Genomic DNA, 14,126 nt, shown 5'->3' on the forward strand with positions numbered 1-14,126 from the left:
CCGCCTACACCCCAAATTCCTAGGGGTGTTCCCCTCCACCTCCGGAGTGGACGCAGACGCCGGTTGCGGTCCTCTCCCCAATAACCTGGGATCCAGGCGGCAGCATGGGACATGCCTATGCACTTCCCGCTAGGACGCCTGTCCTTCGCCATGGGAGCTGGCATCCTGTGGTGGTTGGTCATTCTGTAACGGCTGCCCGAGTGCCGCAGGGTGCAGAACAGGACGCACAAACTCCCTGGATTTAGTGAAACGTTTAATGACACAAAACATTGATGACACTTGTGGCACTCACACATAGCGATGAACAGTGTTGACAGGAACAACGACATTGAACGCTAAGAATGGCTATACACACAATAACATTAACACTAACGATACCAGTAACAGACACAATGACTGGGGAGTCCTCTTCACACAAGGAAGAAAGGCAGAGTGCCTGCCTCTCTCGGGTCCGTCCGGTACGCTCCCTGCAACGTGAAGCTCCTAAAAACACACAGAGGGAATAGACATACACAATAGCGCCAATCCATGAACACATTAGGCGCTGTGCTGCAGCACAGTGAAACATTTAGTGAAACGTTTAATGGCACAAAACATTGATGACACTTGTGGCACTCACACATAACGATAACAGTGTTGACAGGAACAACGACATCTGTAACATTGCCTGAGTGCCGCAGGGCATGAAACAGGATGTACAGGGTTTAAATAGACAAACAAACACTCAACAATAAACCCTGTGCAAGTACGTGCCATCACGGGGGTGTGGCTACAGACAAGGGTGAACACTTCTGCATGCGGCAGGCCGTACCACATGACTCGTGGGGGGGGGGGGGGGGGGGAAGCATTCCGTGACACTAATGAACATGGTTTGAGAGCTTAAAACCATTTTCTTGGTGCAATACCTCAGAAGAATCCACACACAGATACTCTGTTAAGACTGTCAGAACTTGTGTTAACTGCTTCACCTTTGACTCCTAGTACTACTAACAAATAAGAAAAATTTGTATGAATACTAAAATGGAACCATCCTATGCTAACTTCTTTGTTGGATTCATTAAAAAACATGTTTATTAGCAATATTCTGGACCCTTACAATTTCTGAGATATTTTGATGACATTTTTTTGGTATTGCTACATGTACATTAAAGAGCTCCAACTGTTCATTTCTTCATTCTCCGATTTCACCCAACTCTTGAATATACATGGAATATAGCATATCCTGGCATGAGGATAACCTTTTTGGGATGTTTCAGTGAAGTTTGCAAATTCTTGTTTAAATACCACAATCTATTATAAACCTATAGATTCTCTTTCCTACTTGCAGTACAATTCTTCACATTCCAATGCCTACTCCATCCCTTACTCACAACTACTTAGAGTTAAGTGCATTTGCTGTGAGAATGTAGACTTCCTGAAGAAAAGTATGGAAATGCATCAATATTTTCAAATCTGTGGGTTTCTTAAGAAAGTCATAGATGATGCCTTTGCCTGTTCACAGAGTGGATGCACTAAACAATCCGTTGTTAAGTCAAAAAGAATTGCTTTGGTGCTGACTTATCCTACAAAAGAAACAGTTGGTAATATTTTACTTAAACACTTTGGAATCCTGCAGGAGGATGCAGATGCCGCATTCCTTTTAAACGATCCTCCATTAATCTCATACAGACAAAACAACAAAAAAAAAAAATCAAAGATATGCTTGTCAAGACTGAGATAAATGACCATTCAAATAATGGCTGTGGTACTGTAGCCTGCAACTGCTCTAGATGTGCTACATGTAAATGTATTAACACAGCCACTAAAATAGCTGGCATCAAAGGATCAATTATCATCACCGATTCCTCCTCATGCACCACTCTGGGAGTTGTCTACCGTATTACTTGTAAGAGAGTTAATCAGCTTTATATTGGAGAAACCAGGAGAAGGCTTGCTGATTGGTCATCTTTGACTTCTTCAGGAATCCAGTTTTGAAGATATTTACACATTTCTATGTTTTTCTGGTGGACGTCTTCATTCTCACTGCAAATGTGTTTAGGTCTAAGTAGCTGTGAGTAACTGATGGAGTTTTTACAGGACTATGGATATGAGGAATTGTAAATATGACTGAGTCTGTAGGTTTATAACACAGTGGTACTTAAATAAGAATTAGCAAACTTCACTGAAACATCCACATCCTTATGCCAGGATGTGCTATATTCCATGTATATCCAAGACCGGGGTAGAACTTGAGAATGAAGAATTGAACAGTTGGAGGTTTTCAAATGCACATGTAGCAATACCAAAAATGTCATCAGTGTGTCTCAGAAATTGTAATTGTACAGGTTCAGTGGATTGCTCAAAATATATCTCCTCAAATTAAACAAAGATGTTTGCATAGGATGGTCCCATTTTAGTATTTGTACTAACTTCTGTAGTACTAGGAGTCAAAGGTGAATCAGTTCAGAGTCAACACAAGTTCCAACAGTTTTAAGAGAATAGCCATGGGAGGATTTTTCTCAGGTCTTGCATCAAGAAAATGTTTTAAATCCCTCAAAAGCCCTCAATCTTCATTAAGGATCACTGTGTACAAACTTTTAATGTCCATTGAAAAAAGCAAGAAGTTGGCAGGTAGCATTCAAAGATTTATATTAAGTGAGAAGAGTCTTTAACGTATGTAGGTAAGGACTGAACAATTGGTTAAAAATGTCATCCAGAAACTGGGATATTATTTCTGTTGGGCAGGAATAAACAGATACAATAGGACATCCGGGATTATTTTGCAGAATAATGCAGAAACATGTAGAATAATGGAGGGGTCCTGCAGCAATGGTGGACTGGATGGTGCAGCAGTGTCAGAGTTGTTCTGCCTATAAAAACTAGTATCAGAAAGCTGCTTGATTGCTTCCTGATATATAGGACCCATATGGTGAAACCTTCTATATAGGGAACTGGATTTAAACGACAGAATTCTGAATTTATGCTTAAATAAAGATCACATAACTTTGTGAAGTTGTGGGTGGATTTTGTGTGTGTTTTTGTGTGTCGTTCTATGCAGAGATAGATAGATAGATAGATAGATAGATAGATAGATAGATAGATAGATAGATAGATAGATAGATAGATAGATAGATAGATAATATGCAGTATAAAGAACAGTATAATAAACATGTTCGTGCCATGTTATGATAAGAATATTTATTTTTTAAATTCATCTTATTAATTTCATCTCTATGATTTACCCACCCAAAAATATAAATTCCTGCTTATTCAAAAAAGAGAAATGAACACATTATTGTCAACAGCAATGAATAAACTAAGGTATGAAATGAGAGTAGCAGTTAGAATTAGTACATTAATAATAATTCAATAACCAGAATATCAACATTCATAACAAATCCATAAACATTAGCAACACACTCCAAAGTATCACTCTTTCAATTAATATATATACAAAAAAAATTTTAATTAAATAATTTAAGGAAAAACAAACAAACAAATGTCTGCCCTTTTTAAAACATAATTTTAGAGATGGGGCTTATGGCTTGTCAAGGAGCATGATTATGGTTTGATTATGGCTGGCAAAGATCAAATGAATATTTATTAGAAGGAGGCACATTATGGGAACTCCATACATTTCCAGGGTAAATAAATGGTTACTTGCATCAAAGAGTTGCTTGGCAACAGGGAAGGGAAAAGTGTCTGATATACAAAAAGGTCAATAGAATAAAATGGGACAGAGTTTGGTACATTTTTTGAAGGGTCGACCTTATAAATCTGAAGCTCAATCCCAGCCAACACGCCACTGCAAGGAAAATATAGGAGCACTCAAACAGAAAGCAACAAGAGTAATAATATCTGTAAGGATCAACAGCCATGAAGATGAAAGATAACCAGAAATATTGTTATATTCCATATATAGGTAATATAGATATATACAAACATTGCTTCGTCACCTATAAACTATTACAAAATGCCTCAGTCAATGAAAAAATGAGTGCAAGCTGGAGGTTGGTGGACGGTGTGGCAGCTTAAATGTAATGCATCATAGGTATCAGACTCCTTAGGTTAAGTCTGTGCAAAAAGTGCTTCCAAATACACCTGCCTCAAAGTTGCCTGTATGAGTCTGTGCATTTCCAAAAAAAAGTTCTGTTGTGTGTTTTTCACTCTCACGCATATTCTCAAGGAAACAAACCCCTAAAAAAAAACAGGGAAGGAAAAACAGAGGCAGAGAAAAATACATTCTATACAATGCATATACAAACAAATTATGTACACATCCATGTAATATATACCCATACATCCAGTATATACACAAAGACTGTACACAAACTGTATATACACACATTCACCCACTACACAACATTATTCAATCTGTAATACATATCTCCTTTTGTCTAGGTTTTTGTCTCACGGTGAAAAAGGAAGCAGAATGTGTCCAGGCTGCTTGACAGTGGAGTCTAAACAAGGAAATCAGGATAAATATTAGAACAGCAACTCAGGTATCAGTTCAACTACCGTCCTTCCAATATACTTGCAATTGCCAAGCTGTTAAAGAAGAGACAGGATTTCATCATTCGGGGAATCATATCGTCCATAATTCCACATCTCCATGGTGACTGTCCACAAAGAAAGCATCAGAGAAAAAGAAATCCCATGTACTTCCCACTGACAGAGACCGAGAGCTGTGGCATATCCAAGTCACAGCGACGTGCAAAGAGTTGTGGGGGGAGCAGGTAAAATGACTAGATGCCTTTGTCAGAATTCAAAGCAAATTCTTCTCAAACGAATGTTTCAAATGGCTGTCACATAAATGAAATGACCAAAAGTAACTGCATTCAGACATTTAGTCCTTTTCATATATTATCAGCATGTAAAGTCTCAACTATGAAAGGTCCAGCTGAAATAATATGATCATGTGGCAGAATGAGTAAGTAATCAAGTTTCCATCCTCCATGTATTCCATTGTATCAGTTCATCTCAGTGTCTCTGAGGCCGTGCATATTCTTTTTCCTCAAATTAAGCGACCCAAATGGAGCGTAAAATGGGCATGACATAAAAAAGCTGGGAGCCATGATCACCATAACCAAAGACATGGGCTGGAGAGTGGGTGGAGCTGGAGGGTGGGAGGGGGCTGGAGGGTCATCAGGGGCTGGAGGGTGGGTGGAGCTGGAGGGTGGGAGGGGGCTGGAGGGTCATCAGGGGCTGGAGGGTGGGTGGAGCTGGAGGGTGGGAGGGGGCTGGAGGGTCATCAGGGGCTGGAGGGTGGGTGGAGCTGGAGGGTGGGAGGGGGCTGGAGGGGTGTTAAATGTCTTTGAGTTAGGAAACACTAAAAAACAGCACCTTTTAAATGTACCTTACCCATAGAACCTCTCCTTTTCTCTTGATGTGATGTGCCCCACTGTCTACTCTGTGGAATGCTTTCTTTTGTATAGCACTGTCAATGTCTCAGACATTCCTACAACAAAGAAGGTTGTTCCCCATGTGCATGCATAGCCAACAAGCCATTGCGAGGCATATAGGCATTATGAGACAGAGGTAAACACCCTAAAGCTAGATTCACGCAGGTAGAGAATGAGCTTACAGAATGAGCACATGAGAAGGAGGGCACCTATGTTTTCTTTGAATCACCTGTGGCTCTGGAATCAATTAGCAACGAGCACACTTTCAGAGCCTCAGTTTCCCCTCTGTCAACCAACTGAGTCGCGTGATAGTGCCCTCACATTATAGCCGTGCCATCCCGAGGACTGTCCTAGCTGAGGCATCCAATTAGGTTCCAGATTGTCCTCCATGACGCTGTGTGATTGGCTGGAGGGAGAGACGGGATACAAAGAGAGTGGAAAAGGGGTGGGGACGTGCTTGATGAGCTGCTAGCCAATCACTGCTACTTTTTTTAAATTTTAGTTTTTTTTAGAAGAGCTGGACCAAGTACCAACAGGCAGTCATTATTTACTCATTATTTACTGTGGTTCAATTTGCTTTATGCTATGAGGCAAATAATTGTTTACCTGAGTCTTTCATTTCTAAGTCTGAGGTATATACATGGCACTCTAGATTTACCAACCAAAGACCCTGTAGCTCATGTTCCTTAACTACTTCTAAGATGCAACATGTTGTCTGTTTTATTACTGAATGGAGTACAAATCACTTGAAATACAGCCCTCTAGACTCTAGGAAAGAAAGCTAAATAGGCAATCAGTCCATTCTTTCTAGACTAAATGCCCACTCAGATTTTGTAATTACAGTACAGCTCAGTTTGTATTTATTGTGCAGTTAATATTTGAATCCTTGCTCTTGTTTCGGCCTGTTATATAACTGTGGCTAAATTTACCACTGAACTCAATCTGAGCACTTTAGAACTTAACAAAGAATCATATAAGGCCTATATTCATGTCAGCAGTGTTATGGGTATGATGATTTTAACAATAGATTCTTCAGAAAATAGACATTTCAAAGCTTCCTGCATTGGCTGACTCACATGCATATGTGATTATGACATTTTTGAATGAATAAACAATATAATATGTTAATCATACATCCTACACAAATAGACACAATAACATGGAAATGGAATATAATGAAAGTAGCAACAAAGGACATAAAAATAAGTTATAGACAGTAGCAATACAAACACAGACACATGGCATGTTTTTGTACAGTACAGTTATTTTATGTGCAGCTTTTATATCAAGATCATTAAGTCATTACCAATAGAATGTTTGGGAAATTTCTAGATAAAGGAGAGGGTTGAGCTACTTTATCATAAGTAAAACTACATATCAAAAGCCTAAATAAAACTGTAGGCTACATACACACATAATGAAGTTGTCACATATTAGTTCCCTGTATCAAACCCTGTACCTGTGAGAATTGTTCTTTAGTCGAGCTGGAAAAATAAATTACTGTCAAAACGCAACACTCACACTGATGCCTTGTCTGAAACAAATTTGACTGTGAAGACATGCTGCTCATGGTAGCATCCAGCTGCCATAATTGGCCTACTGGCATAATTAAAATAAATAAATAAATAAACAAACAAATAAATAAATAATTTTAAAAAAGGTTCTCTTGACAGAGACCACCTCACTTTCCATGTAGGCCATGAACACATACACAGATGCAAAAAAAAAAAAAAAAAGATATTAACACAAGGATGCCATCACATAGCACAGTTCGTGGGGAAAATGGACAGTAGCGTCAAAGACAAATGAATGACCAGGGTTGTTGGAGGATGGGAGGCAGTGCTGTGACAGATTCGTTTTTGAAATGGCACTGTTTTTTGTTTTTTTTTTGTATCTATAGCACCAGTTCATCACACATAGGTTCTGAGATTGAGAAGAGAAAAACATTGCACAAGTTCATTCTAGCAAGGCTAGGCCCTTAATTACAATTTGAGAACCACAAGCACTTCTCAGAAGAGGGAATCTATGAAAAAACCAAACCACTCTTTGCACGTTCAGGACTATGCAGCCTAAACTTCAGCAGCCCTGTTCCTCTGGGTCAGAGTCACTGATCAATCTACCATCTGGGGCACTTTTACGTGACAAATGAAGCAAAAGCCAAACCTGTTTAGGTTGAAAACCCTGTTGAAAGATACAGAAAAGGCACTAAGGAAGCCAGAAACAGAACAATAAAGTCTATCTCCTTCAGAGGACCTTGAAAGCTGGCGTTTTCACAGGTTTACACCTTTTACTCACATTTAGTTAATTATGTCTTTTTTTCCCCACACAGCACTCAAGAGATCAATCACCCACATGATTGTTTCCCTCCAATAATTAAAGAAACAAAATAAAAAGAAATCATAGTATCAGGGAATTCAGACAGTTCACAGGAATCTGTAATGACCCACGTTTGGTTCCTAAATCAAAGATTGCAGAAATACCAACGATTCGTCAGACCACAGTAATAAGATGGAGAAGCCTTTAAAAAAAAAAAGTTGATTAAAAGGAAATACCGGATCCACCAGAAAGCCCTTTTTGTTGTTTGGTGTGGATGGTGTAAGAATGTGCGCTGCCTCTCATTCTGTCTAACGCACAAAAACCGAGAAAAAGAATGGATGTAACATCTTCACTGTTACTCATAAAATGAGAGTAGGAGTGAGGGATGTTAGTTTTTCTTCCGTGGTCATACAAATGGTGCATTTTCACTCTGATCTGGGTGGCACTGTTAGTGACCTGCTCCCCCTCCTGCTACGCCAGTTCCCACGCTCAGTGTTGCTGTGGTCCCAGTCGCAACAGAGGCTTTCACTGGAGCAGCTCTGCCACGAAGCTCTCCATTCCGGCTGAGGTGGGCGAGAGGAGGGGACTGAGAAGGGGGGACTACGTGGGGGGGCGGGGCTCCGTTCTGGGGGGCGTTGTCGGAGGAGATGTCCAAGGAAGAGACTACAAAGCCAGGAGCGGTGGTCTTTTCTCCTCCGCCAACACTCACACCGGGGTCTGGAGAACCCAGGGAGGAAAGCTGCTCTTCCTGGCGAGACAGAGAGAAAGAGGTGGGGAGGAGGGGGGGTAGGAAGGAGAGAGAAGAGGAAACGTAGAGAGGGGATGTGGAAAAGGAAGCATTTAAGGACAGAGGAGAGGAGGAACGATTGTAGGAACACGTGACGTTGGAAGACGAAAGCAAAAAAGCAGGGAGGAGGGAGAGACAACGTTGACGTTTTGTGGGAGAATGGTTGTGGGGAGGGCAGATTGACAAAGATAAAGAGGTTCAGAATAGCAGATCAAAGCAGATAGAGCATGATAAGGTCAGAAAGGGATCACGGAGAAAAAATAAAGTGAGGGAGCGTGAGGGAGAGATTGTGGGTAAGGATGGACGGGGGGGGGGGGAGATGAATGAATGTCACACAGTCGAGGTATGGGAAACAGCCATAGCAGTCCTCGGAGGACGAGATGGGGGGGTTACAGAGAAAGAGAAAAAGAGAGAGAGAGAGAGAGAGAGAGAGAGAGAGAGAGAGGGATAGAGAGGGAGAGAGAGAGAGAGGGATGGGGGGATTAACAATCTTGGGTTGATACACAAGCGCAGTCCAGTGGTTCCTCTCCTCTCCTGATGCTGAGGGATAGCGTGCGGATGGTTGTCAAAAGGATCAGTGTGATTCTAGTCATTGCATCCTAGTCATCTTTAGATGGCAAATATTATGGGTAGGTGGAGGTATTCATATAACTGTACATGCACACTGAAATGCTGAGTTTTCATCAGTTAGTTTTGCAGACCGGTTTAATAATGTAGGTGCTTGCGTTGCAGCTAAATAAATAAATAAATGAAAATAAAAAATTGATTGCTATTGATTTTGCTGTGCAGGTAGTGATAGAAAATCTCTGGGCTCTAAAAAAGGTTCTAATGTACCTAGACATGTAAATTGATAGACAAAACACAGTACCAGTAGGCTAATATGCTATTTTGAGATTGTATGCTAGAAAAATGCAACAGATACTTTCTGGGCACCATACAGAATGCCACAGTTAAGAACTCTCAGTTAATATGGCATGATTTCTCATATTAATGACATATTCATATGCTATTTGGAGTTATTTGGAAAATTCTCAGGTCAGAGGAGATTATTTTTAGGATCCTCCTCTGTGGATTATTATTTTACATAATGATATCATACCATAGTATTTCATGAATACCCCCTAACTACCATGTGGTTGCTTAGGAGCAGTTTCATAGCTATAGTTAAGAACACCCTGCATGGTACAAACAAAACATTACATATTTCTGTAAATTTAATGCACAATAATTGTTTTTTAAATATTTTTGCAGATATTTAGAATAATTGAATTTGGGCACTGTTTGGCTTTTTACCACTGTATTAAATCCATTATTCATATTTATTACTCAGCTCTCTGAGAGCTTAAAAATAACTCACGATTACAAGGCAGAGAAGAAGCACAATAAAAATCTTAGTTTCCACCACCAACATAAACAAAACAAAACAAAACAAAAGTAAAAACAAACACACAAAACAAAAACAAAGAAACTGATGTTAAGGAATTTAACATTCAAAATCATCAAGAAATAGATATACCACTGAAAAGCAAGACTTGGAAGATCCAAAAAATCTCTGATAGAACTTCCCAAGCTGCTCTGATGCTTTAGGAACAAGCCACAACTGTACCAGCTGTGCAGACATGGGCAGTCCCCTCTAGAGCAGTTAACCACAGTGCTACGGTGCTTACGCAAAAATGACCAGCATGAACGAGCCAAGGGGAGGAGGAATTTCCAAGAAACTCACCACATAATTCAACATCTAAAACCTTCATACAACAGGAACAATGTTCCCTGAGCTGATGAAACAAAATGGGGAAAATGAACAGAGAAGATATATTTTTTAAAGAATACAGCAGAAGCATTCAAAACAAACATACAAAAAAAAAACAAAAAAAAAAACAGGATGCCAATTTGCAAGCATGGGGTGGATCTATTAAAAGTTCAATATGTGGCATCAAGAGCCTCAGAAAATGGAAGGAACAAAGTAACATCTAGTAAATATCAACAAATTCAGGAGCAAATGTCTCAGAATCAGTAAAGAAGCTCAAGTGGCTGGAAAATATAGCAATATGATTCGAGACAAACCTCAGAATACAAGATTAAGCTTTTTTTTTGAGGAACAGTGGAAAAACTTTTACCTCCCTGCTTTAGCAAAACAGGAGGATGCAGCTGGCTACAGGAAAAGATTTGAAAATATTATTATTTATCTTTTAATATGCACAATACAGTACATAAATACAACCATATCAAAATGTGGAAAGATTTAAGTTTGTACCACACAGATGTTTTGTCAACTTTGTGTTGACTTTATAGATTTACTGAAACATACAATTTGATCAACTGTTGGCAAATTCTGAATTGTTGAGTATTTTTAAATTAGAGTAAAATTTGGAGAAAAAAAAAAAGGATTTTTACCTTTTGCCCAAATTCCTTCAAACTAAGTCAAATTTCACTTCATGTGTTTTATGTATAATTATGAATGTAGTCTCATTACTTTTCCCCGTAATAATTCCTATTTGCATATTCATCAAAAATGAAATCACACAAATAATTTGTTACACCACCATCTAATTTAGAAGAGCATTACATATAAATCATAAATATTTAGCCTACTTGGCCGATGATAAAACTATTTGTGCTCGGATGACTCCAACGGGATCACTTCAAAATGACAGAGAATCAAATCCATAATTCCACGTTCCAAGCCTCTGTACAATCTACTTGTGTTAGTTCAGTGTGTGCACAGTCAAGTTCGATCCTTTCTTGGATAAAGAAAGTAAGGGAGGAAACAGCTGAGTGAAATGGACTGAAGACATCAGCAACGTTATGATAATCTCAACTTTCAAAGGCGCATTTGAAGAAAAACTTTAGGTTTTTTAGGTGAAAATTTTGACTTCAAAGGCCCAACTTCATGACATGACTTTTGAATCCAACTCTTACGTTTAAAATATGCATCTGATCTCAGACTATTACATTAGCAAGTGACAAGTGTTGCTAACATAACCCAGTCCGAATCAGACTACTGTATCTTCCGTGGACTACTGTAATTTTTTCATTTCCAAATGACAATGACAAATTTTAAACAGAATGAATCAATTATTTTCTCTTCTCAATCAGAACCATGATCGTGATACTTGAGAATGGAAAAAAAAGGAAAAATTACACATGACCTTGAGTTACGGGAGCTACGGGAAACACCAATAACAAAGAGAGGTTGGTCAATGAAGACAACAGGAGTGAATGATGTATCTCTGTCAGAGCTGGATTGCATATGTCATCAACTGGGTGTCTAATTAAGACTTAAAAGGGTCACTGACTTTAGTGAGACTGTTGGCCCAGCAGTGCACACACCCCATTTCCTTTGGCAGGGAAAGGGGCGTGCTTTGCTAGATCTCTGACAGTATCTCCTGCATGGGATGGTTTATTATACAGAGAGTGTTATTGGCTTACAGACCTCAGAAGCACATAGGTACAGGAACAAAATATATTAAATAACACATTTAAAACGATGTATTCCCAGTTTTCAATCAGCATCAACCTTATGTGGATTCATTCAATGCATAAAGAGTATCATGGGTGTATTTAGAACACAAAACTGCACAAGGCATACGTACAAGGCATACATCTGACCATTTTAAACCTGCCTGACCACTTCACCACTTTGACATCTTTTATCATCTTCATTTAGAGAATAAACAAAATGTGGATAAAAGACACTGAATTAATCAGGAACAACAAATTCCTCTTTGACTGAAATGCACGACAATTGCCCATCATTCAAGGCATTTATGCAAACACTGAGGCTTTAAGCACCAAACACACTGTGCAAGCAATATTAACACACAGAACCATCCACTCACAGGGTCAAGCACACACCCACACACATGCATGCTGACCAGCAGCCCGACTGGAGCGGGACTGAGACAGATACGGAGATTTCCCAGAATTCCCATCATCTAGTTCAGAGTGCACTAGTGAAGTAGATGATGGCAGTATGAGTGTGATAATGAAACCAGTTTATTTTCCCACCTTGCACCAAAGCACATGCCCTGCCTTTGCTTGGGTATGTGTGTGGTGTGTATAAATGTGCATCTGTTTATATGTAACATGTGTAATGTGCATGGAATGCATATATGCATCAATGGTGGAAAGTAATTATGTATATGCCTTTTTCAGCATTTCCATTTTCTACTAGAGCACGTTTTGAAAATACCATTTCGCTACAACTTTAATCTAATTTCAATGACAGCTCATTACAAACCCACAAATTTTCTACTGATGTGTTTAACCCTCTGAAGTCCAGTTATTCTTTGTTGTTGCCATTGCTATATAGCTCGCTCTCTTTCTGTACTAATATATTCTATTTAAATCACCACCCATATTTGATGATACTGGTGACATCTGAGACTTCATAGGGTTAATAATAATCATCCCCTCACTTCCCCATAGCATCTGATCCAGAATCAGCTTCGCAATTAGTGCAGTTTACCATTGGATGGAATTCAAGATGGAATTCAATTGACACACACAGCACACAGCTGGTCAACATCACGAGACTTTTGGGCTGCTTGGGTGTTTTAGTCTGACACAAGTATTCAACAGCTTCTGTTTAACTAAAATTGATCAAAATGAATACTGTACCGTTTTCGCACTCTTTCCACCACCGCTACATATATGAGCGTGTGTGGGTGTGTTTCCAACAGTGGGTGACCAGATAACAGCAAACCATGCGATAGTGAGAAACAATGGCCAAATGAAAGGACCGCTGGCAGCAGTAGTATTAATTATTGGTGATGACTAAACGGAGTGGAAGGGTAAACTGGAGGATCAGCATTTGAAACATTAAACTTGAAAATTTAAACTTTAAACTTTAAGTGCTGCTCTAGAAAAAAGGGTTATACCTTTCTTGTTTTAATAGGCATATAGGAACAAATGTGATTCCAATATGCAGTGCAGCCATTAATAAAAAAAAAAATGAAACATTTGCATACTGCGTATTCTTTGAAAAGCAGGCATAAAGTAAAGTCTTTTCATTTTTGGAGAAAATTTGCAAAAGGATACAATTATTGTCAATTGATATGCCACATTTGTTAAAAATGTATAATTAAAAATGAAACCATTGTTATAATATAGGACACATTTGCTAACACTGTTATTTAAAGATAATTATAATAATATAATAATAAGAAGAAGAATCTAAAAGGGTAATCAGTGAAGAAATGCTGGAAATAAATGAAAACAAATGTTTTCTTTCTTTGGAAAGCAGTTTTGGGGTGCACGTTCTTAGTGCCTTTGGGTGAGTTTTGTGTGTGAATGTGATGGCATGGCTATTCAAGGCGGAATGCATGTAGACAGACGCGGGGTGGGGCACACACACGTGAGGAGATGGGTGGGGAGGATGTTTGGGGCGGGCGGGGAGAATGTTTTAGGTGGGCGGGGAGAACGTTTGAGGTGGGCGGGGGGACGGGCGGGGTGGGCGGCTCACAATCAGGCGCTTCATTACCTGTGCATTCGAGGTGGGACGGGCGCGAGGCGGGGCTGCACTAGGATGGATTGCCGCCTCCCCTAAGAGAAATCACCGTATCTCGTCAACACGAGTTGAGGTGTGAGTGAGAGAGAGAGGCAGAATGTGGAAGTATAAGGGTGTGTGTGGGTTTAGATGG

General features: G+C 39.5%; 1 protein-coding gene across 7 annotated transcripts in view; it reads right to left on the bottom strand.

Moving 5' to 3' along the window:
* Positions 1 to 3,175: 3,175 nt before the first annotated feature.
* Positions 3,176 to 14,126, bottom strand: part of syngap1b (synaptic Ras GTPase activating protein 1b) — an 88,254-nt gene continuing 77,303 nt past the window's right edge. For 4 of the 7 annotated variants that reach the window (XM_081714537.1, XM_081714546.1, XM_081714541.1 and 1 more), the window contains one exon: positions 3,176 to 8,445. In XM_081714537.1, the coding sequence (XP_081570663.1) occupies positions 8,146 to 8,445 (300 nt within the window). In that variant the 3' untranslated portion in view covers positions 3,176 to 8,145. Of the gene's footprint in view, positions 8,446 to 13,966; positions 14,029 to 14,126 lie in introns of all 7 variants that reach the window. The other 3 variants (XM_081714550.1, XM_081714556.1, XM_081714563.1) reach the window with 3 other exon arrangements.

The sequence above is a fragment of the Electrophorus electricus genome, chromosome 1 (assembly GCF_041902795.1).
Source record: "Electrophorus electricus isolate QZ-2024a chromosome 1, ASM4190279v1, whole genome shotgun sequence".
Lineage (NCBI taxonomy): Eukaryota > Metazoa > Chordata > Actinopteri > Gymnotiformes > Gymnotidae > Electrophorus > Electrophorus electricus.